Source organism: Rhinichthys klamathensis, unplaced genomic scaffold, assembly GCF_029890125.1.
Source record: "Rhinichthys klamathensis goyatoka isolate OS25496 unplaced genomic scaffold, OSU_Roscu_1.1 h1tg000111l_1, whole genome shotgun sequence".
In the NCBI taxonomy this organism is placed as follows: domain Eukaryota; kingdom Metazoa; phylum Chordata; class Actinopteri; order Cypriniformes; family Leuciscidae; genus Rhinichthys; species Rhinichthys klamathensis.
Window position 1 is genome coordinate 10488844 of NW_026606649.1, and position 27955 is coordinate 10516798.

The 27955-nt window shown below is 37.8% G+C and overlaps 1 protein-coding gene across 2 annotated transcripts in view; it reads left to right on the forward strand.

Annotated features, from left to right (window-relative positions):
* The window catches only part of epha6 (eph receptor A6), a 163951-nt gene that overhangs the window by 115827 nt on the left and 20169 nt on the right, over positions 1 to 27955 (forward strand). For both annotated transcript variants that reach the window (XM_056254434.1, XM_056254435.1), the window contains exons 4-5: positions 8233 to 8388; positions 9997 to 10332. In XM_056254434.1, the coding sequence (XP_056110409.1) occupies positions 8233 to 8388; positions 9997 to 10332 (492 nt within the window). The remainder of the gene's footprint in view (positions 1 to 8232; positions 8389 to 9996; positions 10333 to 27955) is intronic.

Here is a 27955-nt window from a genome sequence, read left to right on the forward strand (position 1 = left end):
AATCACGATCATTTTTTACATTAACAAACAAGACCTTAAAGTGTATCTGTATAATCCAGTTGCTGGAAATTAAATCTAAAAAAATTTAAAATACATGGTGATATACACAATGATATTGAAAACTTTAAAAAATGCAAACCTATATCAGGTCATTTTGACATTTGTGTAAAGTAATGGAAGCGTTTTTAAAATGCATGCAAATATCTATTGGGAATATAAATGTTCTTAGTTTTGCTCTACACAAAATATTTCCTAATCTAGTAATTGTAACGGTCTTGGTCTGTTTTGGTTTCATTTTCATTCTGTTCCTGTGCTGCTTTTCCTTAGTTTATTTCGTACATCCCATAAATTAACTGTGGACACCACATGTGAAGCCGATGATGATTTATTAACAGAGCTTGTGTCACAAACACGACACGTCACATAGCTCTCGTGTGTTCCTAGCACATTCACCCTGAGGGGGCAAGGACGTTCTTAAAAAGCCCAACACTTTTAAAGTGCAGCATATTAGAATACACAAATCATATTGTACTTCTGTACAGATCATTTATCACATTTATCTCCTATCAAAATAAATAAACATACTTAACAATGAACAATGTTAGGGTATGACATTAACTTGATCAACAACTATGATAGTATGACTTCCGTTATAACAATTTGTCCATTACAGTGAATAACTGAACGATAACAGATCACACAATGATCTCTGTATGAATGAAGAAAAAACATTGACAAGAACATGATACTGACAAAATGTAAAATACCATAATAAACACATTTAACAGGATTTCAAAATAAGAACCAAAGTGTCAATTAAATCAGTGTCAAAAAGCTCACTGTTCATACCATGGATTCGGCTTACAGATGTGACCTGGACGTGTTCTGTAAAGTGCGTTACTGACCTTAGTGGGGAATACTGTGCGTCATTATGTGTGGATTCTGGTTGTGGAAGGTGAGTTTGTGGTGTGTGATATTGGGAGAACAAAGTCCTCTGTATGTGTAGTGGTGTTTTGAGAGCCAATGTTCTCGGGGTTGAGCCATGATGGGGAGGGCTCTGTAACAGGAATGATGTGGCACCGGTTCCTTCTGTATGTTCTCCCATTGCATTGGAGGGTGTATGACCGAGGCTCCTTGTTCACCTCCTTTAGCCCCTGTTTACACCTGCCATTAAGATGCGTTGTGGTTGATCGGATCCCAAGTAGAATGAGGGAGACACATGAGTTCTGTTTACTAGTTAGTTTCTATAGTTTCTGATTTCACCTTGTTATCTCTGTGTATTTATACCCTTAGTTCTAGGATCTTACCCTCTAGTATCCTGTGTGCTCTTGCTTTCCTTGAATTGTTATTAAAGACTGTTATTTCAACACATTCTCATCCTTTGGCGTCATATAGGTGACGCCATATGACATGTCGTCGAAATCTTACGCACATGGCATCCTTTAGTGTCAATATAACACGCACTGTTATGGGTAGGTTTTGGTCTGGGGTAGGGTTACGGTTATGACGCCTTGGGATCTGCGTCTCATATTCACGCTAAAGGATGCCATGTGCGTAAGATTTCGACGAAATGTCCAAAGCGTCACATGTATGACGCCTTGGGATGAGAACGGGCTGGTTATTTCCCTCTTCGTCGTCTACTACAGCCACCGTTACAGTAATCATGAATAAATAAAAAAGTGTCGAACCATATTTTTAATAAACTCTCAGCAATGTCTATTTTTCATCATGGATTGATCCTTTTTTTACTTGATAGACAATCCACACAGTAGATATGTAACTCAAATTACAGACAGTGCTCAAAACAATAATAAACTGCACATGGTTGCACAACAGATAATTGAATTCTATTTCTAATTTATTTTTATTATATTCTTTTTATTATGCAAGTTGTGATGTTACTTGTTAACCGTAAACAACCTGCTGTTATACTGTATCTACATGGGATGTATGCAGTGTGGCATGATATGCCAAAATGTATTTGCATCCTTTAAAATCATTTAAATTATTGCTTTTTTTTTTTGCTGCAGATACTATGGAATAAAAGTTATATGTACAGTAGCATAATCTCTACCGTTTTACACTTTTGTAACTCTATAGTACGTTATATGTCATTCAGTGCTACTACTGAGTAAACTGTTTGCAGGCATACTGTATAGCCCCCCTGGAGCAACCCAGGGTTAAGTGTCTTGCTTAATAGCACATGTTGATAGAGAAAGATTGCTATATCAACAACTCCACAGTAACATTTCATATAGAACCAAAACTGCAACTGCTGCATTAGCAGCCAGTTAAATGTACATCAAATTGACACAGATAAATTGAAAGCAGAATTCCTCCTCCGCTCAATGAGGGCTATAATGCTCCGCATAAGGCAGAAAATACACACGCTTCTTCCCTCGCAGAGGTAGAAAATCACATTCATAACATTTAAATACCAACTGGAGATTAAAAATGAATCATTTGTCCTAAAACTCAATGCTTATAATTCTTTGTTCAATATTCGCTCCGGGCAGCGAGTAGGAGGATGGCAGCACATTTAGCAGTCTATTACAATTTTCACTATAGACTGCCTTTCCAAATTGAATAATGACTGTCAATACTCTGCGTTTTGTAAAACTGTCATTTGAGGAAGCATTGAGTATATTCCAGCAATCTGTCACTCTACCCTTTGTTTGCCAACTGCTAACTGACAGTTATGATTAGCATTCAGGAAGACCATTCAGTAGGATTTATATATCTAAATGCTGAGGGTGGGGAATAACACAAATTAGTGGAATCAGCAGGATCCGGGGTTGCCCGAAATGGACCTCTGATTGAATTTCTTTCTTTCTTTTTTTTTTTTGCCTATCAAAGCTCTCCGATTTGTTTTCCGTCACACACCAAAGCTATTATTTTCAGCTTTTTAGTGTATTAAGTAATTGTGCTATCATGGGTCTATTTCCTCCTCTGGGGACTGACATACTGCTGGAGGCAATCTCCATTGCCTATTTCCATACCCAGATAGACTGTCAACAGAGAGTACAGAGATACAGAGAGGGAGGTGGGCGGATGGAGGGACAAAGGGAGTGAATGAAGGAAAGAGATAAAGAGACCAAGAAAAGGCAAGAGAGAGAGAGAAAGAAAAGGGAGATGATGAGGCCTAGACTGCATTGCACCGTCAGGTCACTAGCTCTGAGACCATTCATTAAAGGCGAATGAGAATTTTAAACCGAATACCAAATCATAATTGCATTTTCTACCGGCAGTCCCCTGTGCTAACGATGAAATTGTTTACCTGTGGGACTACATCTCTTCCTCTCTCTCTCTCTCTCCCCTAAAATTCTTTCTCTTAGTTCCCGTGTCCTCCTACCCTTACACCTCATACACACAAACACAGCGACGCTGGAAAATGCCCCAAAACTGTCATCGAAAAGGAGGAAATGAGACACAGAGAAAAGACGAAGAGAGAAGAGAAAGAATCTCTAGAACTATATCTTCCACACAGACACTCTCTTGTCCTCCTGTCATAAAGGTCTTCTCCTTGGGGGCAAGAAAAGTGCCGTTGAGATGGGATGATTGCTGGGGGAGAGAGAGAGAGCGACTTACTCTCTACGCTGTCTGTCATTGTAACAATTCAGACACACTCAGAATAATAAAACCCTTCACTTTCTTTCAAATGGACCACCTAAACCTCCTCGCTGTTGTTATTATGCACTACATGACCATTACGCAAAACCTGAACTGTAGGTCAGGCAACCGAACAACTTTCCTGAGGTGCATTCCCAAAGCCACGGACATTTTCTAGAAAAGTTTAAAGCGAAGCGTGGTTGCAGGGAATTGGATCAATTTTCTAAATTACTGTCTCCTGTTCATCTCCCTGCTGTTCTAACTCCCTGCTCAGACAGTATGTCAGCTGATACTCAATACATGTCTGTCTGAGGGGAAAATATATATATTCATATTGACATAGCCATTACGGAGTCCATTAACTGGCACTGAGGGTTGTATTTAATTGGCTTTTTAGAAGGTATTGGCTTGCTTTGAGGTGAAAGTAGCAGAAACGACTTTTTTAGCACCTGCAATTCAGTGAAGACTGTGGTATATAAATGAGTCTTAATTGTTCTAAAAACAACAGAAATCATTAAAAAAAGATAAAGTCAAATGAACTGTACTGAAAATGAAGCTTAATTAAAGGTGAATGTAGTATTGTTTTTATGGGTTTTTTTTTTTTTTTTTGCTTTTATTTTCCCAGTGCCCCCTTACCAATGTTATTTTCTCTCCCTCTGTGAAATTACAAGCTCCGCAAAAAACCACACCGGGAGTCATTTTACAATGTGAGCAAATTAAAATTGAACTAATTTCCTAGATCTAAACGACCTCTTTGTTATCACGCCTGCCTCCAGCGCTGCCTCATCCTGCTTTGCATCCTTTGATATTGAGAGCTGAACCATTCTGCAGCATGGCTGCCTGTGAATCCTCTGGGGAAAGGTAAATGCTGCAGAATCGTACCGTTCTTGGTATCACTGGTCTTCACTTCACTGAGGCAGATCTACTTCCTCTGTCGGCCTAATTAGAGCAGCTATGGGCCTTGTAAAAGTGCCAATACTTGTGGTTCGGGTCAGATAGTAAAAGCATAAATAACTGGAGCAATACTGGTAAATAATAAATACATATACATAGGTGTTTCTTCAACTTTGGACACTCTTATATTTTTTATGTTTTTTTAAGATTTCAGTATTATACTTCTCTTTTTGTTATATGTATGTATATATATGTATGTCTGTATATGTTGTATTATTTGACCATTGACACACAATTAAAATCTTTAAAAAAGGAATTATAACATGTTTAAAAATCTTATAATCTAAACAAAGAGTTAAAAAATGATTGCCCTTAGTTGTGGCATAATTTCCACCACATCAAATAATTTTTACCGTAACATTTATTTTTTTCTTCAAAAGTTACTATAGCTATTTACCAAGAAGACAGTGTCAGTGGAGAGCATGCTTTAGATGACAAATTCAAGGTAAATATTACTTGTTAGAATATTATTTTTTGTCAAATTATGAAAAAAAATGTAAAAATATATTTTTGTTGTGTGTGTTTGGGATCATACATAAAAAGCTAGCTGTGAAATTAGCCTTAACAAGAAAAAGGAGTCAGGCATTTTATTACAAAACACAATATATTACTTGAGATGTGATGGACAAGACACTGTTGTGGAAATGTTTTTATGACTTATGAAAAAAACAATTCTCCTGTGACGTATATATATCCACTGTCGGACATTATAGGGAACAAATTAAATGTTTAAAACTCAGGGTCACGGGATTAGTTTCAAATCGAAAAAGCCAAACCAATTCACGCTTTGTTTGTACCATGACGTTGATCATCAACTTTCTCTGTCAACTCAGGTTTTGATCCTGAATTCATGGAGCACGTGCACATGAAAGTAATTAATCAGCAACATTCATTCCTCTCTTCTGCCGAAGATGACGAGATGGAAGAATATGAAGTACATAAATGCATTTACACAGCAAGAATAAACTTGTGAAGTTAGTATAGTTGGTTATATTAGGCATACAGAGACTGGAATATGTAAGTTTAGTCATTTTTTAAAGCTTTATCTACCGATTCCAAATCTTATTTATATTATATATTATATGTTTATATTCATTTAAACTAAATGCTTAAAAATAATAACATCATATAAAATAATTATAATAAATAATTGTTACTATAGTGACCTTTAATTTGGAGCAAGATAATCTAGGGAAGTGGCTTCTTTTTTTTTTTTTTTACATCAGACATGTGTCACTTTGCTTACAGATGATTGGTCCAATTTTGGGTTGAGATCTCTTACTCAGAATATAACCTGCCCCGCAGCAGGTTAGCTGTGGAGTGTAAGTTACTATGGCGATGAACACCTCTAAAAGCTTAACCCCTCTCATGGTGGCTCAAACCAAGGGTTGGCACAAACTAAACTGAAACATACCTGGCTATTACAATTAGCATTTCCAATGACTTTAATGTGTAAATCCTGAAAGATCTCTTTTTTTCTCCTTTCCTTTATAAACGTTCTCAGATCTGGATGGTGGCTCATTTGTTTGACTACTTGTCGAATTTGTGCTTCCATAACATATGCTCTCCATTTCCGTAAAATAGAAGTTGATTTTGTTTACAACAGATCTAAATAAAAGTAAGAACCCTCATTAATGATTTATACATTGGAGTTGTTTTCCTTGCTAGGAACACTGCCAAACGCCTATACCGATTTTAAAAGATGCTAACAGAGGTCCTGCGCACATACCTTGTTTCTCTGCATCACAATAAGGACAAAAGGCTGCTGGGAAAGCTCCGAAGCTCTCTGGGAATGGCCCTGTTACTGGAGAAGGTGTCTGGAGTCAGAGAAAAACAGATCAATGCCTGTAATGTTGTGGCTGTAGAGAATGACTAACCTCTGAGGAGCAAATTTAAATAAAACTAGTGTGTTTGTGTGTGTGTGTGAGTGTGTGTGTGTGTGTGTGTGTGTGTGTGTGTGTGTGTGTGTGTGTGTGTGAGAGAGAGAGAGAGAGAGAGAGAGAGAGAGAGAGAGAGAGAGAGAGAGAGAGAGAGAGAGAGAGAGAGAGAGAGAGAGAGAGAGAGAGAGAGAGAGAGAGAGAGAGAGAGAGAGAGAGAGAGAGAGAGAGAGAGAGAGAGAGAGAGAGAGAGAGAGAGAGAGAGAGAGAGACTTCAGAAAGAGATCTGCTATCTTACATTTATGATGTGTGTAAGTATGTGTGCTTGTGTGTACCACTTAACTCAGTCTCGTCTGGCTGCTCTCCTGGGCCTCGGCGAGTCTTTCAGTGTGGAGTCTAAGTCCAAGACAGGGAGTGTTTAAGAACTGCTATGGTTTGGAGCATAGAAAAGATCAAATGAGTTAGGCTGCACACTGGAGGGAGACAGAGAAAGAAGGAGAAGCTTTTAATGTCTCTCTTAAGCTAGCAGTTCCATGGAGACAGACAGATTGAAAACATCACCTCACATTTTATCTGCCTCACTTGTCCATATTGTAATTGGTCATTTTTAGGGTTATTCATCTGCATGTGTATTTTGAGCATCAATTCAAAATAATATAATATTTATACATATATACAATATAATATTTAAGATAAAAATAAAATTAATTTTCGCATAGATGGAATTCTAAAATGTGACCCTGGACCACAAAACCAGTCAGCTTTATACATAAAGCTGAATAATAAGCTTTCCATTGATGCATGGTTTGTTAGGATTGGATAATATTTGGCCGAGATACAACTATTTGAAAATCTGGAATCTGAGGGTGCAAAAAAAAAATCGAAACATTGAGAAAATCGCCTTTAAAGTTGTCCGTTTATGTTCGCGATTCTGCTGCATTCACTCACAAAAATAAATGTTTTATATATTTACGGTAGGAAATTCTTCATGGAACATGATCTTTACTTATTATCCTAATGATTTTTGGCATAAAAGAAAAATCGATTATTTTGACCCATACAATGTATTGTTGGCTATTGCCACAAATACACGTGCGACTTGTGACTGGTTTTGTGATCCAGGGTCACAAATGTGTCTTGTGTGAACATGATTGCAAAGTGTTGTTATACACAAACATTTAAAAGTTTGGGTTCTGTAAGATTTTTTAATGTTTTTGAAAGAAGTCTCATTTTCATTTATTTGATCAAAAATACAATAAAACAGTAATATTGTGAAATATTATTACCATTTAAAATGTCTGTTTTCAATTTTAATATATTTTAAAATGTAATTTATTACTGTTAAGGCAAGGCTGAGTCTTCTTCGTTCTAATATGCAGATTTGCATTTTTAATATTATCAATGTTGAAAATAGTTGTGCTGCTTTATATTTTTGTGGAAACCATGATATTTCTTTTTCAGGGTTGTTTAATAAATAGAATGTTAAAAAATAATATTTAACTTGATATGGAAATAATTTCTAACATTATAAATGTCTTTACTGTCACTTTTGATCAATTTAATTCATTGATGAGTAAGGGTATGGGGAGTGTGTGTATGTGTGGGAGGGGGGGAATATATAAAGCAAATATTAATAAATGTGAATAATTGTGATTCATTTGATTAAATAACTGGCAATTAATTTCAGTAAAAAATGTTTTTGATTGACAGCCCTAATCAGATATGTCTGATTGTACTTTCACTAAACCCTGGAATGCACCACCTTAACTTTTCTCTTATGTTTTCCACACAGCCTGCAGACCTGGGTTCTACAAAGCCTTTGCAGGAAACATCAAATGTTCAAAGTGTCCCCCGCACAGTTCCAGCCACTCCGATGGTTCGCCACAGTGTCACTGCGAGAAGAGCTACTACAGATCCAGCAAGGACCCTCCCACCATGGCCTGTACACGTTAGTCAGCCCATTCTTATCGCTTTTTTATTTCACTACACAGTTGAATTTCAAAACTGGTTACAGCATTTAAAAAATACAGATAGTTTAAATTGAAAAATAATATTTAAGAAATTTGCCACAAGCAAGAGTATTCTTGTTATGAATATCAGTGAATGTACTGATTTTTGCAACAAATAAAAAGAAAATCTGCAGTCAAATGCTCCGAACAAACATGCAATCACCGACGCGATCAGTGATGCCGTCAATATAAACCATCCACTTGTTCCTTCTGAAGTCTGTGCAGGGACACAAATGAACTGTTTAAACTGGACATATCAAAGCAAGCATTCTTGCACTCTTTCATTTGTCCTTTTGTCGACAGACTAAAGCATGTCAGAAACTGAACTCGTACCTGTATACTGAAGCCAGTGTAGACAGCGTCAGTTATTTTAATGGGCTGTATTTGCTTTTGTCGCGCTCACATCCAGTGTAGGAAAATGTCAGCCAATAAGCAACTGAATGCCAGTGGGCGGGGCCTATGGTGTGATGATCTATTCGTCGATGTCTTGCTTTGGAAGCAGTCATATGCAAATGTTTTCACCTGTGTGACATCACAAATCCCACAATTCAAAACAAGCTGTTCTGGGAGCTTAATTAGATAAATGCTTTTTTTTATAATGAGGAGGATGTTTTAAGCTACACTTGCAGGATGTTTTAATGGTACAAATACCTCTTATATGTCAAAAGATCAAGGGAAATGTATCATGTTATTTTCTGTACCATCTATAACTGAGTCTCAGGATGACTCCAGCTGTGGTCGTATGAAACGAGAGAGAACAAGCCTGCGATGTGATACAAGAGGCGTGAAACTTTTCATGGCACTGGTTTCAGTTACCCAGAAGAGAAATAAATATGTAAAATAAGATTACAAAAAGGTGAAGATAAGTATCAGTGCAAAACAAGAAAGACACAGATCATGTCAGATCACTCTAATTCTCTCATCATTCTCATTCTCTTTTCTATTTCTTCTTCCTCTATTGTTTCTGATTCTATTGATCAGAATTTCTCTTATTTCAGTCTTCTGATTCATCCTCCTCTTCTCATTCCCTCCTTCTGCCCCCCATAGTGCTTACTCGAATTATTCACCAAACTCAATCTTTTCCTCACCAGCAGCAATCTGCATTAAAAACAGGAGAGGAGGAATAATTACTTCCTTGTTATTCACGAGTGGGTGCAATTATCATTAACTATGATAATCATGTCTAGGACATATTCTCATTATCATCATTAGCTGAGTCTGGGAAACAGAAGATAAACGCAGACTTCCCTGTACCTGGCTCTGAGCTGGGGTTCTATAGGAAGCAGAACCAGGGTACTAGAGCAGAGACATTTGTATATCAGCTAAACCAGAGGGAGGGTGTGAAAGAGAGATGCCAAAAGCTCTCGTGTGATTTTTAAGGCATTATTGGGATTCATTAGTTAAAGCATAAGCACATTTTTGAGAGAGGGGGAAAAAAGATAAAAACTGTTAATCCGCAAATGGGCATTTTTCTCCCCCTCTCACAGATGGATTTCTCCCAGCATGATAATTATGGTTGCTAATGTGTCAGGTGTCTCTCCTTTCAGGACCGCCCTCACCTCCTCGAAATTTGGGTTTTAACATCAATGAGACCGCCCTCTTCCTGGAGTGGACTCCGCCCAGTGACACAGGTGGTAGGAAGGATATAACCTATAACGTCTTATGTATTCGATGTGGAGCTGATGGACAGATCTGCGAGCCATGCAACAGCAATGTGCGCTTCGTACCCAGACCCACAGGCCTCGCAAGCACCTCTGTGGTGGTCCAGGACTTTGTGGCACATGCCAACTACACATTCCAAATCGAGGCTCTGAATGGAGTGTCAGGCTTGGGAAGATCCATGAGACAGCTTGCCAATATCACCGTGAGCACAGAGCAGGCTGGTGAGTAGAGCTGTTTTAACACTGAACTGACATCAGTGGCTCATTGAAATTATAGGCTTTTTTATGTGTAAAGTTACGTTATTATGATCACAGACAAGGCTCATATTACAGAGGCATATAGGAATGGACTAAATAGATTTCTGGATGTGATTCCGGTGCATTAAAAATAATACACTAATGAAAAAGAAATCTGATACCTTAATAAAGTTATAACTGGTATAGTGTAGGGAAGGCTTCATGGGAGGAAATTTTAAAATGTTGTTTTGCAGCCTGTGACAAGTCCTCCAACTGCTCATGAAAAAAAAAGTATTTATACTTTATAAATAAATAAACAAGTTCTGTCATGAAACTCTAGATGACGCTGGCTGATGGGTCTTAAACGCAAACTGATGATATTTACATGTTTACCTTCATGGCCAAGCTGATTGGTTCATGTCACATCTGCTGCCAATGACCTTGCTGCTCAACATTTAAATAGCTGGTTAGCGTTCACTATAACTTTCAGAGGTCCCCTGAAACCCTCCACCTCCCTCAGCTCCACCTGTAAAGATCTGCTATGGGCAATTTTTATATCATACATGTGCTGAAGCAGTTTGCCTTACATGTGTACATGCTCACAGCAGCGTATTGGTGTATGTGGCAAGTTCCTATACTCTGTTCATATACTCTGTAGCAGCAGCAATATCAGCAGCAGCAGCATCGTAGCAGATATTTTCTGCCAAGACCAAATACATTGACATTGTCATATTCACAGTATTATGTTCAAAAGTCTGGCATCAGTAAGATTTTTCTTTGGCATCGTTTGTTTGTCAAAGAAATTAATAATTTTATTTAGCAAGGACACATTAAATTGATCAACAGAGATAGTAAACACTTGTAAAGTTACAAAATATTACTGTTTTAAATAGATGCTGTTCTTTTGAACTTTCTACCTTTTCGATTAAAAACAATCCTGAAAAAAAGATTTATCACAGTTTACACAAAAATATTAAGCAGCACAACTGAAAGTTGTTTATTAAATTTGATTTAAAAAGTGTTTCTTGAGGAGCAAATCAGCATATTATAATGGGGATCATGAAGGATCATGTAAGGATCATGAGCATATAATTTCTGAAGGATCATGTGACACTGAAGACTGGAGTAGTGGCTGCTGGAAATTCAGCTTTGTTACCACACAAATAAATGACATTTTAAAATATAAAAAATATAAATTATTTTATTAAATATTTCACAATACTGTGTTTTTGATCTTTTTTTTTTTTTTTTGCAGTCAGCATCTTGACTGGTTAAATTACAGACTCTCATTCCAGCCTCTATCTCCTGATGTTCTGAGCCATTATAGACCTGCTAGCATGTTTCCCCCGTCTGTAAAAAAAAAAAAAACTATTGGCACAACGTATTCATAACTATTGCCATCCTGGCCAGACTCTCATCGTTCATCATGATAATGATGATAACTGCAAATTTCATTTCATCCTGGAGAGGCATTGTCTCAGCACATCAAATGCGGGATATCTCCTGGCCTAAGCTCAGTTTCACACTAATAGAGACACACGGCTTTATCTAAAAGCCTGCTGTCTTCCTCTATCTGGATTCCATATCCGCAGATATGGCCAAACTTCATTATTAGAATCTGCCCAAGTTTCCACAGGACAGCTCTCTTGACTCTCAGGACTTATTCACACACTGTATTTATCAGTTTCTCTCTGTGTGCCCATTTCCTGTGCTCTAACTGATGATTCACTACTCACATTCATTGGCTGTATTGTTCTTAGTCTACTGTTTTTTTGCATGAAGTACTGCAACATGATGAATGATCTTATGTCTGGAGAAGTATTAGAGGTCAAAACTCATATTTGGACCAGGTGGTCTTATACTCTGTTGTAAAGACGGGAGCATCAGCATCAATATCAGTGAGAGAAAAAAAGATTGATTGATTGATGTGATCAATCTCCCCGTGAGCTGTAATCACAGTTAAGAGCTTCACACCCTTCCTTCAAGCCCTCAATCTACCACCTGTGGAGTGGGAAGGAGATGCAGATTTTAGGGAAGGAATGGAGCAGCACAGTGTATATATAGCATCTCAGAGCCCTTTTGGAGTGCGATGAAGATGAAGATAAGATTTTCATTGATTTAGAGCAGGGACCCCTAAATGGATAGAAACACACATTTTAAATGCTGTCATCATTTACTCGCCCTCATGACGTTCCAAACTTGTATTAAATTCTTTCTTCTGCTGAACACAAAAGAAAATATTTTGAAGAATGTTTCTGCTGTTTTTGCCCTTACGATAAAAGTCAATAACAGTATTGTAGTTGAGACCAGCTTATTCGACTCCTGGCCGATGTCATGGTGCTGTGCAATCCAAACATGAGTGACTTACCAAATTACAAGGAGATTCTTCAGAAACAGCAATAACCCACAACCAACAGTACAACACAGGGAGTATAAACACAGAGAGAACTAAGCTAGACACAGGTGGGACTAATCAAACCAAGGTAACAAACAGGGAAGAATTACTAACTAAGGAGACTGGAACTAAACTGAAATGAAAGAAAACACAGGCACATGAACGAAAACACATTGATACATAATGTGACCCTGACAGCCAAGACCTGAGTAGGTTGAGTCTGAGGCAAGACTAAGACCAGAAGAGGGTTGAATCCGAGTTAAGAATCCCGAAGACTAGACAAGACAAAGATCATGAATACAGTATATGGTCTTGGACTTGGACTCGAGATAGATAATACCAAGTCCAGTTTAGAGTAATACAACACTAGTCAGTAGAGTCCAATGTTGTTTTGGACTTCATTGATGCATACAATTTTTAAAAGTCCCACATAATGTTGCAGTATTCAATGGCATGTTTTCAACCGCTTCAATAATGAAAGTGCACACAGTACTTGTATGTTATTCTACATCTGTACAAATGCTTAAAGATATAAATTCACAACATCCTGTATTGAAGATCACGTCAATGTAGCCGAAGTTAAAACCCGGAACTCATTACAATATATCTTAGTAAGATTCGTAGTAGCAAATCTTTCTCCCCAGTGTCTATTTAGCCTATACATCAAATGTTAATAGAGGTCAGATTGAGGGGAGTGACCCTGGGATTGAGCTGGGCTCTGCGGAGAACACCACAAGGGTGATGATGGGGCAAGGGGCCAGCAAACCTCCAGTTCCACTACCAATACTAACCAGAACCAGTGCAGTATTAATGAGCTATGGAGTGCAGTATTCTCTTGCTATGGAGAGGGCTGAGCCAATGAATCATGATTCAAGAGATCCAAACAAGCCTTAATTCTGAACTCTCACTGCCACTCAGACACATTCATATTACATCAAAAGTATCAGACCCTCAGCTTCTCACAGAGTGATTGAAGCATGTTTAATAGATCTGAAACTCCTTTATGCCTCTGTGAACCCCTACTAACCTGAACTGGGTAGTTGAAGACAAAAGTCTTCAGTTAATTTGCAAAAGTTGTCAAAAAAGTGTGTCATATACCATTTGAAACTACAGTGTGTATTTTTTTTATGTTAAAATATAATTTTTCTTAATGCACAGAGACAGCTGTAAATAAAAACGCTTTGCAGGGTAATTTCCAAGTAAAAAGTGTAACAACTCCGGCCCTTTTAATTGAAGTTAAAATTATAGGAATTTTGTTGTGTGCTTTTGTAAAAAAAAAAATATATATATATATATATATATATATATTAAATTATTAGTATTAGTATTACCAAAAATTCTAAGCTGATTTAAGTTTTTTTTTTTTTTTTTTTTTGCAGGCATGGTGTGGGGAAAAGGTTACATAACTACACATTATTGACATTATACTGTAGATACACACACACACGCATATATATATATGTATATAGGCCCTATATTAGTTTTATATCAAGTTCACTAAATGAAAATAAGATTTTTTTTGTATCTTGGCAACTAAGGTTAAATAAATTTAAGTTACTTTTATATTTTATTTTATTTCAGTTCATGTTCATTTTATTTCAAGTAACAAAATTATTAATATTTTTTATATAGTTTCAGTTAACTCTATGAACCCTGGGTGAGACATCTTCTTTTCCCAAATAATGGCTGATGTTTGGGGAGACATGTTTAAAATATTATCCCCCAATTTCACAGAAAAGGCTTAAAGGGTTGGTTCACCCAAAAATGAAAATTATGTCATTAAGACTCACCCTCATGTCGTCCCAAGCCCGCAAGACCTCCGTTCATCTTCGGAACACAGTTTAAGATATTTTAGATTTAGTCCGAGAGTTTTCTGTCCCTCCATTGAAAATATATGTACGGTATACTGTCCTTGTAGCCTGGCATGCCAGACCTACATCAAGATGTTAGGTCTGGGAACTCTCCATTGACATGCCTCAATCCGAGGGGCGGGATAAACGGTTACCTTTCAAAATCCCTCTGCACGCAATAGGATAACGCTACAACCAACCAGAGCAACGAACGGTTGTGGATGAGTGAGTCCCATGCGTTTTTCCACCAGCGGAGCTAATTGATATATTAAACTTTTGGCGTATCAGGTCGGCAAAACTCCGAACACATCTTCCTTTTTTAAGAATGACTTAAGTGACGTTCTCTTAACTCCAAGTCCTCCAGAGACGCGGCCAAAGCCGATCCGAAAGACCGCTGCAACTCCGAAAGCAACTTCATTGTTTTCAAGTAGCAGGGAAATCACCTATGGAAATCACGCGGAACGTCATGAACTCTGCCGTCATTGTGTTAAGCCCGCCCGCCGACTCTATACACGATGTGATTGGCCTGACCAGTTTTTGGTTTTTCCAGCTCAAAAGCCTAGAGTTGCTCGACCACACTTGCTGCGAAATAATTTTCGCTGCCGCTAGGGTGCGTCTAGATTTCTAGGCTACTGTCCTTGTCCAGAAAGGAAATAAAGACATCATCAAAGTAGTCCATGTGACATCAGTGTCCAAAAATAACAAAAACTACGACTTTATTCAGCATTGTATTGTCTTCCGGTTCTGTTGTCAATCCGCGTTCACGAGTCCGCAGTGACGCTGCTGATGTGTATCTGGTGCGTCCGTGTATTCGGGTTCTAATAAATATGGCTGGGCAAAAAAATGCACGTCTTCCTCTGTGTCGAAATCCTTAGACATGTTTGCGAAGATTGTTTTGTTTACAGCGTGCGTCTCCCTCAGACTGTAAACGAAGCTCGGGCGCCCCAGATTACAGGTCAGCAGCGTCTTACGTCACCAGCGTCACTAAACGCGGCTCGACAACAGAACCGGAAGAGAATACAATGTTTAATAAAGTCGTAGTTTTTGTTATTTTTGGACCAAAATGTATTTTCGATGCTTCAAAACATTCTAACTAACCCACTGATGTCACATGGACTACTTTGATGATGTCTTTATTTCCTTTCTGGACAAGGACAGTATACCGTACATACATTTTCAATGGAGGGACAGAAAACTCTCGGACTAAATCTAAAATATCTTAAACTGTGTTCCGAAGATGAACGGAGGTCTTACGGGCTTGGAACGACATGAGGGTGAGTCATTAATGACATAATTTTAATTTTTTTGGGTGAACTAACCCTTTAAGCCTAGTCCCAGACTAAAATGCATGTCTAAGCATGTCTTACCTGAAAAAAACTTGCACTGACACCGTCAGTGCCATTGTTTTTCCTCAAGAGTATTTATTTATTTTTTTAAGACACATTTATAAAAGCTACTTACTATGGCCTAATGCTGGCTTAATCTAAGTTGTGTCTGTAATTTTTGTGCAATTATCTTTGGTCCTCCTAATGGCACAGAAATTACAAACTGCAACTTTAAAAAAGCTCAGCCAATAGGGGCTTAAAGCTCACAGTATGATGCAACTGTACAGTAATGTGAATGTGTTAAGCTCTATGGTGAAGTTTTCAATGCATTTTTGGTCAACGCACTGTGCAGTGATTCACTGTAAGCATAAAGCAATATTGGGGTTGGCAGATGTTGTTAGACCCATCCATGTCTTTAAGAAGAAGCTGGAAGCCCACAGCCAGAGTAAGTTACAGCACAAATACTGTCAGACTGAAATGGTATGTTAGAAATACTAGTGGGGAGCTGAAAGTGCAACAGACATCAATGCTGAACACTGTTTCTGTGCTGCCGTTGCTTTTGAATGGGTGGGTGGATGGCCTGTTTTAGGTATGTGTGTTTGAGGTATTCCTGAAGAGTGGATGAGTATGTGTGTGTGAGACATATCAAATTAAAATGTTCTCTCCAAGGGGCTGAGGCTAACATGTTGTGCAGTTCCTAACTCTGAATTATATATTTATTTATTATTTTTAGGCTTTGGATTGAATCGTCAAAAGCAATGTGTCAGAATGTATGTGGGCTTGCATAATGTCAGAGGAACTCTAAATTACACAAAGCGCGCGCACACACACACACACATGCTTGGACACATTGATATATGCATGCATGTACCTGCACACTGCTGACACATTGGCAGGCCGACAAGACAAGCACGCACACACATTTCCCTCGAGTCCTCCAGTATTTATAAACGTTCACTCACTGCATTTCTGCCAGCAGTGCAGGTTTTTAACAGGTTAATTCTCTGAAACCGATGCTACCACTTGTTCCTTGGGGTGCTAATGTTTTGTTTTCCCACAGTGTAGTTACATAACCTTTTTTTCCCACAGTCACCATGCCTGCTAAAAAATAAAATAAAAAAATAAAATCAGCTTAGATTTTCTGGTCTTAGCTGGTTTAAGCTGGTTTTCCAGCTTGGCCAAGCTGATAAGCACACAAAACCCCTCTAAAACCAGCCAACAACATTGTTTTTCCCCAGCAGGGATTCCAAAAATTTGTTATAACAACATTTTACGCATACCAAAACCATAGTTGCTGTTACTGGTATGATAAAACTGTGATTCGTCAATCATGCATATGTATTTTAGTGGAAAATCTACCATAGATTAAAAGGTTAAATGGTCAAATATTGCTTTTTGGGATGCTGGTTTGCTGGTTTCCCCAACTGTCTTTTTAACTAGCTGAACCTAACAAGATTTCATTGTTTAATCAGTTTCGTTAGCTGTTTTTGTGGAACATGGCTGAATGGACATGTTGGTCTGGCACTATCCGAGATAAACCAGTATATATAAAAAAAAAGGTTTATTCACACTTTTTTTCATGTAGGGTTGTTGCCAGTATGCATGGTAAGTGTTTGTAATGCTATAGTCTTGCTGTACTAACTTACGTGGCTAATCAAATCACAGCAATTGCAAATATAGGGATTGTCCGTGTGATTGTCCGTCTATATCTTTAGCCTCCTCATTTTCTCTCATCTGTCTATACTTATCCGTAGAATTTCAGACCAAATTAATTCCAGGCGGCGTCTGTTATTTTGATGAAAGTACCACTCTCAGATACTCTGATATAAAAATGTCCGTTGCACTGAAATATAGAGGTTATTCAATAAAAAGCTTTTCTCATAAAGAAAAATGTGTAAAAAATCGTAAATTATTCAAGCTTTGTACGTCACCAATAAGACCCATACTAATAAAATGGCAATCTAAGATATTAAACTAGCTGGCCAAATCTCATTTAAAAAAAATTACTCAGCCAGCCGTAATCTACTTTAGCGATGAGACTGCGCATGAAGAAAAAGACAAATAATGCACTATATATTGTAATTCAAATAAACACTATTACAAATGTAGACAACTTTAATAAAGAAAAGGGAAAATAAATAGCAAAATTGAAAGTTATTGCATTTTGCATACTGGCAATTGACGGCAATCTCGTAAAATAAGTTACTTTATTTAGATCCATAGTAGTTTCGATTTTTTTAATGCTGTGATGTTTACACTACTTTCTCAAGCCGTCCTCATTCAGACAATATGGCCCCTGAGTACTGACCAAACACCCTCATCCCTGAGCCGTTTGTCATTTATTTAACATTACATCCCAGTGTGTTTTAGGGGCTTTTAGCTGCAGTGGCCTCGACGGAGCCCTTCATTGTCAGTTTTAGACAGAGCTGGGAGGCTCGGAGCACCTCAGACCAGTGGCAGGGGATAGATAAGTGACAGAGGGTTGGGCTGTGTGTGTGTGTGTGTGTGCAGCTGGTATTCTCTACGTTATGGGGACAAAATGTCCCCACAAGGATTGTAATACCAGTAAATTTTGACTTTTTTTTTTTTTTGGTCCCCACGAGTAAAACAGCTTATAAATCACTCAAAATTAAGTGTTTTGAAAATCTAAAAATGCAGAAAGTTTTCTGTGATAGGTAAGTTTAGGGGTAGGGTTAGTGTAGGGCAAGGATGGGCAATGCCGGTGTGGAGGGCCACTGTCCTGCAGAGTTTAGCTCCAACCCTAATCAAACACACCTGAACAAGGTAATTAAAGGCCCCCTGAAATCTTTTATTTTTATTTTCTTTTAGCTTTTAGCATGAATATGTTAGCCTTACGGTTATGAATAAGCTGGAGTGTTCCAAATCAATGACAAAATTCGCATTTAGGAGATATAAGCATTCAAAACTTACAGTCTCTCACAGATTTTTATGACATCACCACAGACTTCTGCTTCTCATCACATCTTCTGTCCAATCAAATGCTCTCTAGAATCTAAAGCGTCCTGCCCCCTATATGCTATAAATACCACCTGGCCAAAGCGATCGTTGACACGTCAGAGCAATATGGGTTGGAGATGTGTGTTCGGTTGCTCAAACGCTCAAGTTTTATTCCGTTTTCCAACTGTGCGTTGGTAAAGAATGCAATGGCCAGAATTGATTCACACCTCTACTATTGAATCCAACATATAATCAGCACTCGGATTCGCTTCCATGGTGCTGTGTCAAGTACGACGTGCAGTCTGTGAGGTAAACTAAACGCTATTGGCTATTTGAAAAGGGGGAGGAGCCATTCAATATGTCCCGCCTTAACTTCCTGTTTCAGTGGATATTACGTCAGCGCATCATACAAAGCTGTGCGTTCCAAGGCACTTCAGTGGGAGGCTCGGAACACCTCAGACCAGTGGTAGGGGATAGATAAGTGACAGGGGGTTGGGCTGTGTATGTATGTGTGTGTGTGTGTGCGTGTGCACGTGCACGTGTCAGTATCAGTTTCATACCAGTTTCATAATTGTTTGAAAATAATATATTTCACTGTATGGGACAGAGAGAGGGGGTGAGGAGTATGTCTTGAATGTATCTGAGGCCAAAATGTCCATAGACCTTACTGAGCCGAGCAGAGGAAAAGACATAGACTGACACTTTCCAGTCCCCCAGGGATAGACCGATAGATGGAAAGATGCAAGGAAAGGGGAAAGAGGAGGGTGACTGCCTCCATTTTGACAGACTGTGTGCCACAGAACACAGAGACAGACATCCAGACTTCTGACCCCCACGGCAGCCCTGAAAGCACTTGGGACTGAGCAGAGCTTTCTTACTCCCCTGAAGGGCTTTATAATGGAGAGTTAACTGCACTGTGTCTTTGCAAGTGAGTGGCAGCCTTATGGTGATTGCACACATATTGTTTGAATGGTGGAATGCTAATGTACCGTATATGTGCTGGGCATTGTCAATAAATCGGAGAACAGAGACGCAAGAACTGTTGCAATTTTGGTGCCATCTGTCTTTCTCTCTCTTTTTTTTCTCTCTCTCTCTCTCTATCTCTTCCCCAATTTTTCTGTTTTCGTTTTCCATTGCGAATTTAAGGGATGATGGATGGATTGCAATTCTTGTACAATTTCTGCCAACAACAGACCGTAAGAGTGAAATGGCAGTCACCTGTTTAAACTCTAATGAAGATGTATTTGCTTGCCCACTGATAGCATTTGCAAAATGGCATATTAATATGCAATTATGAACTTAATAAGCCCAGATTAATCCTGTCAGACACCATAATGATTTTATCCGTCTGATTGTAGTCTATCAAAATGTGAAATTGGCCTCCTCAGTCTGTGCTTTTTAAGATGTTTCTGTAATTCAGTGTGATTTCCTGTGAGCAGACCCACGCAAAACCAGAGCCCTGCATAGATCTCTTTCAGATTTCTGTATAATCACTTGTTTGTTTGTTTGTTTTTTGCTTCGAAATTCCATAATCTACTGTCATGTTAGCTTCCCATTTAACTGTGTCCAATGGTGTGGTGTAAACTCGTGATTCTTTGTTGTAATTGGTGCATTATCATTTCTATCATTCTACCTTTTCCCGCCCATCATCGACTTTGCTGTGACTTTGCTACAAAGCATTGAGCGATGTAGGGGAGCGCGGGGCACAACCTAACGCGGGGTTAAATGTAACACGGAACTTTTACATAGTTAGTCAGGATCAAGCAGGTTGTGTTTCCGCTCTTTTTCTCTCGCTGCCAGAAGACGGTCTCCCGCGAATTTGTGGAAAGTTTTGATAATATTTCGTGAAGATACTGGACAAAGAGTGTTTTGACACCATGCAAGTACATTTTGTCATCGTAGGTTTTTTTTCGGTTTCTGAGTTCGGTGTGTACGTTTCCAAATCTAACTTTATATTGCCTTAATCACTGTCTTGTTTGCTAAAACATAGCACCGTTTTGAAACATGTCAGCAACTCCTAGCAACTGTTAGCTTAAAATATGTTTTACACAGCGGGGTTAGTTGTAGCACAGTGTTACAACTAAGCCGCCAAGTGTACAATGATAATCAAATGAAAACAGCTAGCCACACAACTATTCAGGTTTGAGTATTTATTTATATATTTAACTTTGTTGGACTTTCACAAACAATGTTGGAATTTAAAATGTTTAAAATTTAGTTTACTATGCATTGATCACTTGTTTATTTAAAAAAAATATGGCCTGTTTTTAATGCAATAAACCCTTTAAATTTTGATTTTAAGCTCATTTGTATTATTATTACTGTTGTTATTATTATTGATAATAATAATTTTACATGCAGCTGCCACACACAAATCTAGTTCAATTGCAATTACAATATTTGATGATTTTATTTATTTATTGCAAAACTGTGCAGCCCTTTTCTATGTCTCTATCCATGATATTGATCCATAATAGAAGGATGATTGGATGAGGGATGGATGTATGGATATCTATCTATACAGATGCACAAACAATATCAAACTATATAAATAAAATAGGACTGAATTATGTGTGTTACACTCAAGTGTTACAACTAACCCCTCTGTCTGTTACAATTAACCCCGCATATGGGGTAAGATGTAACATTTGCACTTCTGTCACTTTCAGTGCAACAGTACGAAAATGGTAGGTCCTAGAAAAAAACTTTAAGTGTTCTTTTGCAGCAGAGATGTGTATGTTGCTTGTGTAAAAAAAAGTTGAATCTAACTTAATCATTTTTTTTAATAATTGAGCCAAAACCAAAATGTGTTAGGTTGTGCCCCGCTCTCCCCTATTGAGCGCAGTTCTCACACTGCAGCGGACAGCGGACACGGCATAAGAAATATGGTGGTGAGTGAAGAGACTCTGAACCATTGACAGGTAAATTAATAAAAGAATAAAAAATATAAGGAGGAGTGGAATAAAAGTAGTGCGGCCACAACATGAAACAACTATTTTCGCATCTTACCAACAGCCCAAACTTCCGTTCGCATACTACCAAAGCGTCTTTTTGGAAATTTGAGTCGTTGCTATCCAGTTGTTGAAAAGAAAGCGTCATAACGCGTAATTGCGAGTTATAAAGTCAGAATTGTGAGATATAAACTCACAATTGTGTAAAAAATGTACACAATTTTTTATCATAATTTTAGTCACTTGATAATATTATAATCTTTTTTTTTTTTTTTTTTTAAATGTTGGATTGTGATTGTCAATTTTGCAGTATTGTCATCTCTTTTTGTGTTTATGTATTGTTTTTATGTTTTTAGAGAATGTGTTGTGACAAGGGCGCGTAATGAATGACCACATGAATTTCCCCTTGTGGGATAATAAAGTTTACCTTGACCTTGAGAGTTATAAAGTTATATAAGTTAATATCTCACAATTCTGACTTTATAACTCGCAATTATGTGTTATGACGCTTTCTTTTCAACAACTGGATAGCAACGAAAAGAAGTCAGAATTGAGAGATACTTGCAATTTCGCAAAAAAGAAGTCAGAATTGCGAGTTTATATCTCGCAATTTTGACTTTATAACACTCAATTTGCGAGTTTATAATTGCAATCTCAAAATTGCAAGATGTAAACACTAAATTGTGAGATAGAAAGGCACAATTATCCTTTAAAATGTTTTATTCTGTAGCGGAAACAAGCTTCCATACACAACGCCTCGTCAATTAGGCGAAATATAAACACTTAGTATGCCGCTGTCACTTTATCATGCGTCTCCGCTGTACTGAACTAGAGATCACTGAGATCACGTGGTCAAGGTTTCTGGACACTGATTGGCTCAGGCAAGTTGCTGTGTATGCGTGTGCCTCGATGTGGGTGAGATTTAAAAGAGAGAGGTTAGAGTGACAGAAACAATAGCCTTTTTTACACTTTTTGTTATAATGAGAGGATTTGAGAACGAAATACTCATTACTCAGCACTGGACAAAAACTCGAACTTAAACACCTCTAATTGGCCACTGCTTTACGCTGCAAAAACACATTGTAACTAGAAACCATTGGCGCTCTCCAGAGTGCAAACAGATAGATAGGCTACACACTAGATAATTTTCCAAATCGCCAATATGCTATTATTATGGAGAAAACTGATCCTAGACCATCAGTTATATGCAGCTTTTCCCTCTAAAAGCAGTCAGAAGCAGGTTATTGATGTTTTATTTATAAATGGATTTTGTTGTTTCATAAAACTTTTGGCTGACAATAAATAACATTTAACTAATCTTAACTGTCAAATTTTTTCTATCCCATTTACTGTAAAATTATGTAATTTTAAGAGTGGGCATTGAGGTCCACCCTATTTCACCGAGGTCCTCTCACTTTAAAATGTTTGGCTTCGCCACTGGTAGACAGCCTTAATCTGTTGTGACACAATACAAAGCAACGGAACAACGGCCATGCCCAGTGAAGACATTGTAAAGTGTTGCCAATTAACTTTGTAATGCTAAATGCTTTAATGCTGAAAGCTAAACATTACACGGACACTTTTTTTGCTTCAATGTGAATGAATTCATTCCGATTGATGAATCCGAACGTAGCGTTTACAAGAACGCTAAAAAAAATTATCGGATTGATTTGTGCATTTATGTCACAAGCTTCTGATTGGATTTCATCTGTTGACATGTGCACACTGCACAAATATACAGAGTTTCCCATTGTTGTTGCATACTACCCATTCTCCTTTTCTTTGTTTTAAAAAGCAGACTTATATTTATCAAGCAGTAAAAACGTCCCTTCCCGCACCCAAAATCAGTCATCTGTGGATGAGAGTCTGAAACAAGGACTGCTGGGATGTTGTCCTGCTCCACTTCACAGAAGATGAGTGTAAAAAAAAAAATTAAAATGACACAGACTACAGTCACAATTGAACAAGAAGAACCGGTCGTTCCGCGCGTCACACATTACAATCATTACATTATTTCTATGTCATTGCACATGCGCAAAAGGAATAAACCACCCCTTATAATCTGAATTATATGTAAATCAGATCTGGCCAATTAATTCTGATTGACGTATTTAGATGAGACTTTTTATTCTGATTGTGCTACTTGTTCGATTACAAGGGTCCATATAGACGCAGCTACTGTTGTAGTCTCAGCTCCATTTAGAACATTTTACCATGTTTACTGTATAGAATTTTCCATCAACATCATCTCAGAAAATCTGAAAAAGTCTATGTGAGCCTAGCGTTAGTAACTTTGCATTTGTTTGTGGACATGCACTGAAGGATTTTTTTCCATAAGCTATTTTTGGTTTTAGTTGTGTAAGGTGTTTTCATTGGTGGTCATGGTGGACTTAGGCTTGTCAGCAGAATAAAACACATGTTTTCTAGTCTGACAATCAGACATGTAATTCAGATCGTAGATCTTTCCAGTGGATGTTTTCATTGGATGTTTGGACTCTTCTTTTGATATTATTGTATATTGCAATGATATATTAATCCTTGCAGGTCAAAGGAGTGCTGCCTGGGTAATATGTAGCGATTGTTTATTTAATTTGTTGCTTCCTCTGTAGTTTAAGGCAACCCTGCTTCTGTTACAGTAATGTAGAGTACATTGTTTTTCAAGTCATTATTTTCTTCGCTCAATTCACTTAGAATGGTGTTCAAAGCTTTTTTCACTTTATTCTCTAGCCATCTAGCTTTGTGAACGTATTTACACTTCCGCAGTTTTCTTCTAATCTTTGTTGTTCTGTTCTGTCTTTACCCAGAGCAGAGAGAAAAGAGGGATTAGAGAGCCTATTTATGTTATTTTTTACCACCTCCTTCCCTCACTCTCTCACTTTCTCTCTGTGGCTCTTTGATTTTATTTATATATTTAGCTATTTATTTTTCCTGGCAGTGGGAACAGCTAGAAGTGAAAAATTATGCAATGTACAAATTTTCCCCATGAGGCCAGGTGTTGGCACATAATGGCCCATATAGGTGCCGTAATTAAGATCTGGTTGGACAGGGGAGGGGAACAGAATATCATCTATTTTTTCGCACTCCAAGACAAATCTGTTACCGCAATTATTCCTAGAGACAATCTACTGGGTTTTTTTTTATTATTACTTTCTCACTCACTTCCAGCCTCTCTCTTGCTCTTTTCATCTTATTTTTGCTTGGCACAGCTGGCTTAGGAGCTGAACTGAGCTCTGATGTTTTGATTGGCTTTTACAGTTTTCAATCGCATTGTATTTCACACAACTGCCACACGGTCCGTTGTACTATTTATACTAGTATCGGAAACATATCAATTTCACATTTGTTCTGAAACGTATCACCGGCAGTGAGCTTGAAGAGACAGAGGTGGGACACTAATTCACTGTAGCTTGTTAATTACCCCTGAACTACAAAAAAGAGTTCAAAAAGAGAATTAATATTGATATATATTTTGATGACCCGACTCCGTTCAGCTCAAACTGCTTGTGTTCGATGTAGTAATGCCTCACTGCTTTTACCAAAAAGTCAGTTTATTTGAAACAAATATCGACTGGCCTATAAACAGGTATTCTGACTCTCAAATCATGCAAACACACACACGCACAGAGACTTTTATATTCCCTGTACACACTCCATAAACATGTCACGACACATACATCCATGCACGCAGTCATTACAGAAAGAATAAGCTTGTGCACATCTCACATGCCTTTGCAATCACATGGTCTGCACTCATCCTGAGTTCTGCCATATCGACTGCATATTTACTGCAGCTGCTTCATTCTCGAGTTAATTGCCGCTGTTTGTGAGCCTCTGAGAGACCCGCGTGTGTATCTGGGGGTGGATGATTTTTGAGTGTGTTTAGACAAATACTTGATCGTCTCTCATTATTCATCTCTGAATCTGAATTGGAGTTGTTTTCATTGCTGGGAACAAATCAAACATGGCCTTGTCAAACTCTGTGTTGGATCTTCCCGATCTCAGAGCACCTGGTAAACTCATTCACAGTCGGAGAGATAAAACCTCAGCTGCTGTAAACAGAAAGCAAACATTCCACATGTTGAAATTCAGTCTTACACTATAAAACTTGATTAACCCTGATTGTTAATGCATTACTTGACACCTGACTCACTTAGAAAATGAACTTCATATACTTGTTCTTGTTTTATTAGTGGGATAGTTCACACAAAAATTAACATTCTGTCATCATTGACTCACCCTCGAGTTGTTCCAAACCGATATGAATTTCTTACTTCTGCTGAACATAAAAGAAGATCTTTTTAAGAATGTCGGCAACCAAACCGTTGATGGACCCCATTGACTTCCATAGTAGTCAATGGGGCCCATCAACTGTTTTGTATTCTATTATTTATATATATATATATATATATATATATATATATATATATATATATATATATATAAATATACATACAAACCTACATATTTCACATGCACACCAGTTCAGTATGTCTGGAGCCTGTGCGTTAACCACTATGCCACAACTCCACCTACACATTTCTGCTTAGCTGTAGTGAGCTCAGGTTCGCACTCTCAGAAGAGTGTGTTCACTTATTGTAACTTGACTATATGAGATACACTTAGAGGAGAAGATTATAGGAGCTATAGGGAAGCATTTCTGTTTAATCTTGTATATAATTCTAGGAAGGGAGGGGGGGGGGGGGGAATAGAATAATAGCAATGGGAAATAGAATAAGTAGGCTATGTGCATTAACAGGGCTCTCTTTTACCATCGCTTCCTCTCATGTATGCAAGAAATCTTTTGAAATCAACAAGACATGTAGGTGTAAGGACAGTTTCATCTTCGATAAAACAAGAATTTAGGTTGAGTGTTCACTATGTGTGGCCCCAAGCGTGTGCATGTGCATTTTAATGTGCCTCTTTTATTAAATTGTGCCACATTTCCTTTTACTGTAATTTTGGTAAACTCTCGGAGAGAATGCAAGGTAAAAATGTATCCTGCGAAAACAAGCAACATCCAATTATCCTTAATCTGGCTTTAGTGATTGCTTCACTGGTGTGGTATGATTTCTGATTACGAGGGAAAGTTATCATTTAGGCATTGTGCAGCATCCATAAATAGTCTGAAATGATTTGTGTAAGAGTCAATGGAAGATCCCTTAGCAGAACAGGAAAGCTAATTAAAATCAAACTGCTGGTCAGCTGTGCATAATGACTGTACATTAGCACCTCAGTTTTTGCCTCTTTTTTGAACGTATATGTTTGGATGTGTTTGTGTTAGCAGTTTATCTGGTTATTCTTTATTTTAAGGTGTCCGTGTTACAGTGCAATTATACATTTAAGTACTGAGTAATAATAAATAACTACGTGTACTTATAGGGTTAGGAATAGGGGTTGGTTTAGGGTTAGCTGCATGTAATTACCACAGTAACATGATTGTGTAACAAGGATATTGTAAAATAAAGTGTTGCTGTTTCTCCTTTCACTTTCTTCTTGCGTGATCCTTGGTGCTTCAGGCTAATTAACAAATAAGGCTTGTTATGACAATTCAACATACCACACAGGCAAAAGACCAATTCAGTTAACAAAAATGCTTAAGTTGTTGACAGAAACATCATCAAAACTTTTTGAATTCTTCAGAATCATGGCCTAGCAGTAAGCATGAAATTTTCTGACACATTGAACATGAAGTTTCATTTTCTTTTAATCAATAAAAAGTGTCAAATAACCCAAATCCCCCAAAAAAGTGATAATGTTGAAAAACAAGATAATGTACCGCAAAATAATGCCCAAAACGTATTTGTCTTTTTGGATGACATGCGAAACCAATCAATAGTTAAAAATAGACTTTTATGTCCATATCAATATTACACTTCCGTTTGGGGTTGCTAAAAGTATCTTTTTGTAGCCTGGGAAAACCCAGACAACTTCCGGCAAATTTAGATTTGCTCTGAAAGTTAGTCTGGCAAAGAGCTCATTCAAGCCCATTTCCAATCCGTCAAAATCGAGGCACCAATCAGAAACGTTGGGGCGGGCTTTACACGATGACGACAGCGCTGGGATTTTGAAGCAGATTTTGTAGCCTACATTACAAAGATGGATGCCGCCGTCGAACATCACTCATTCGAA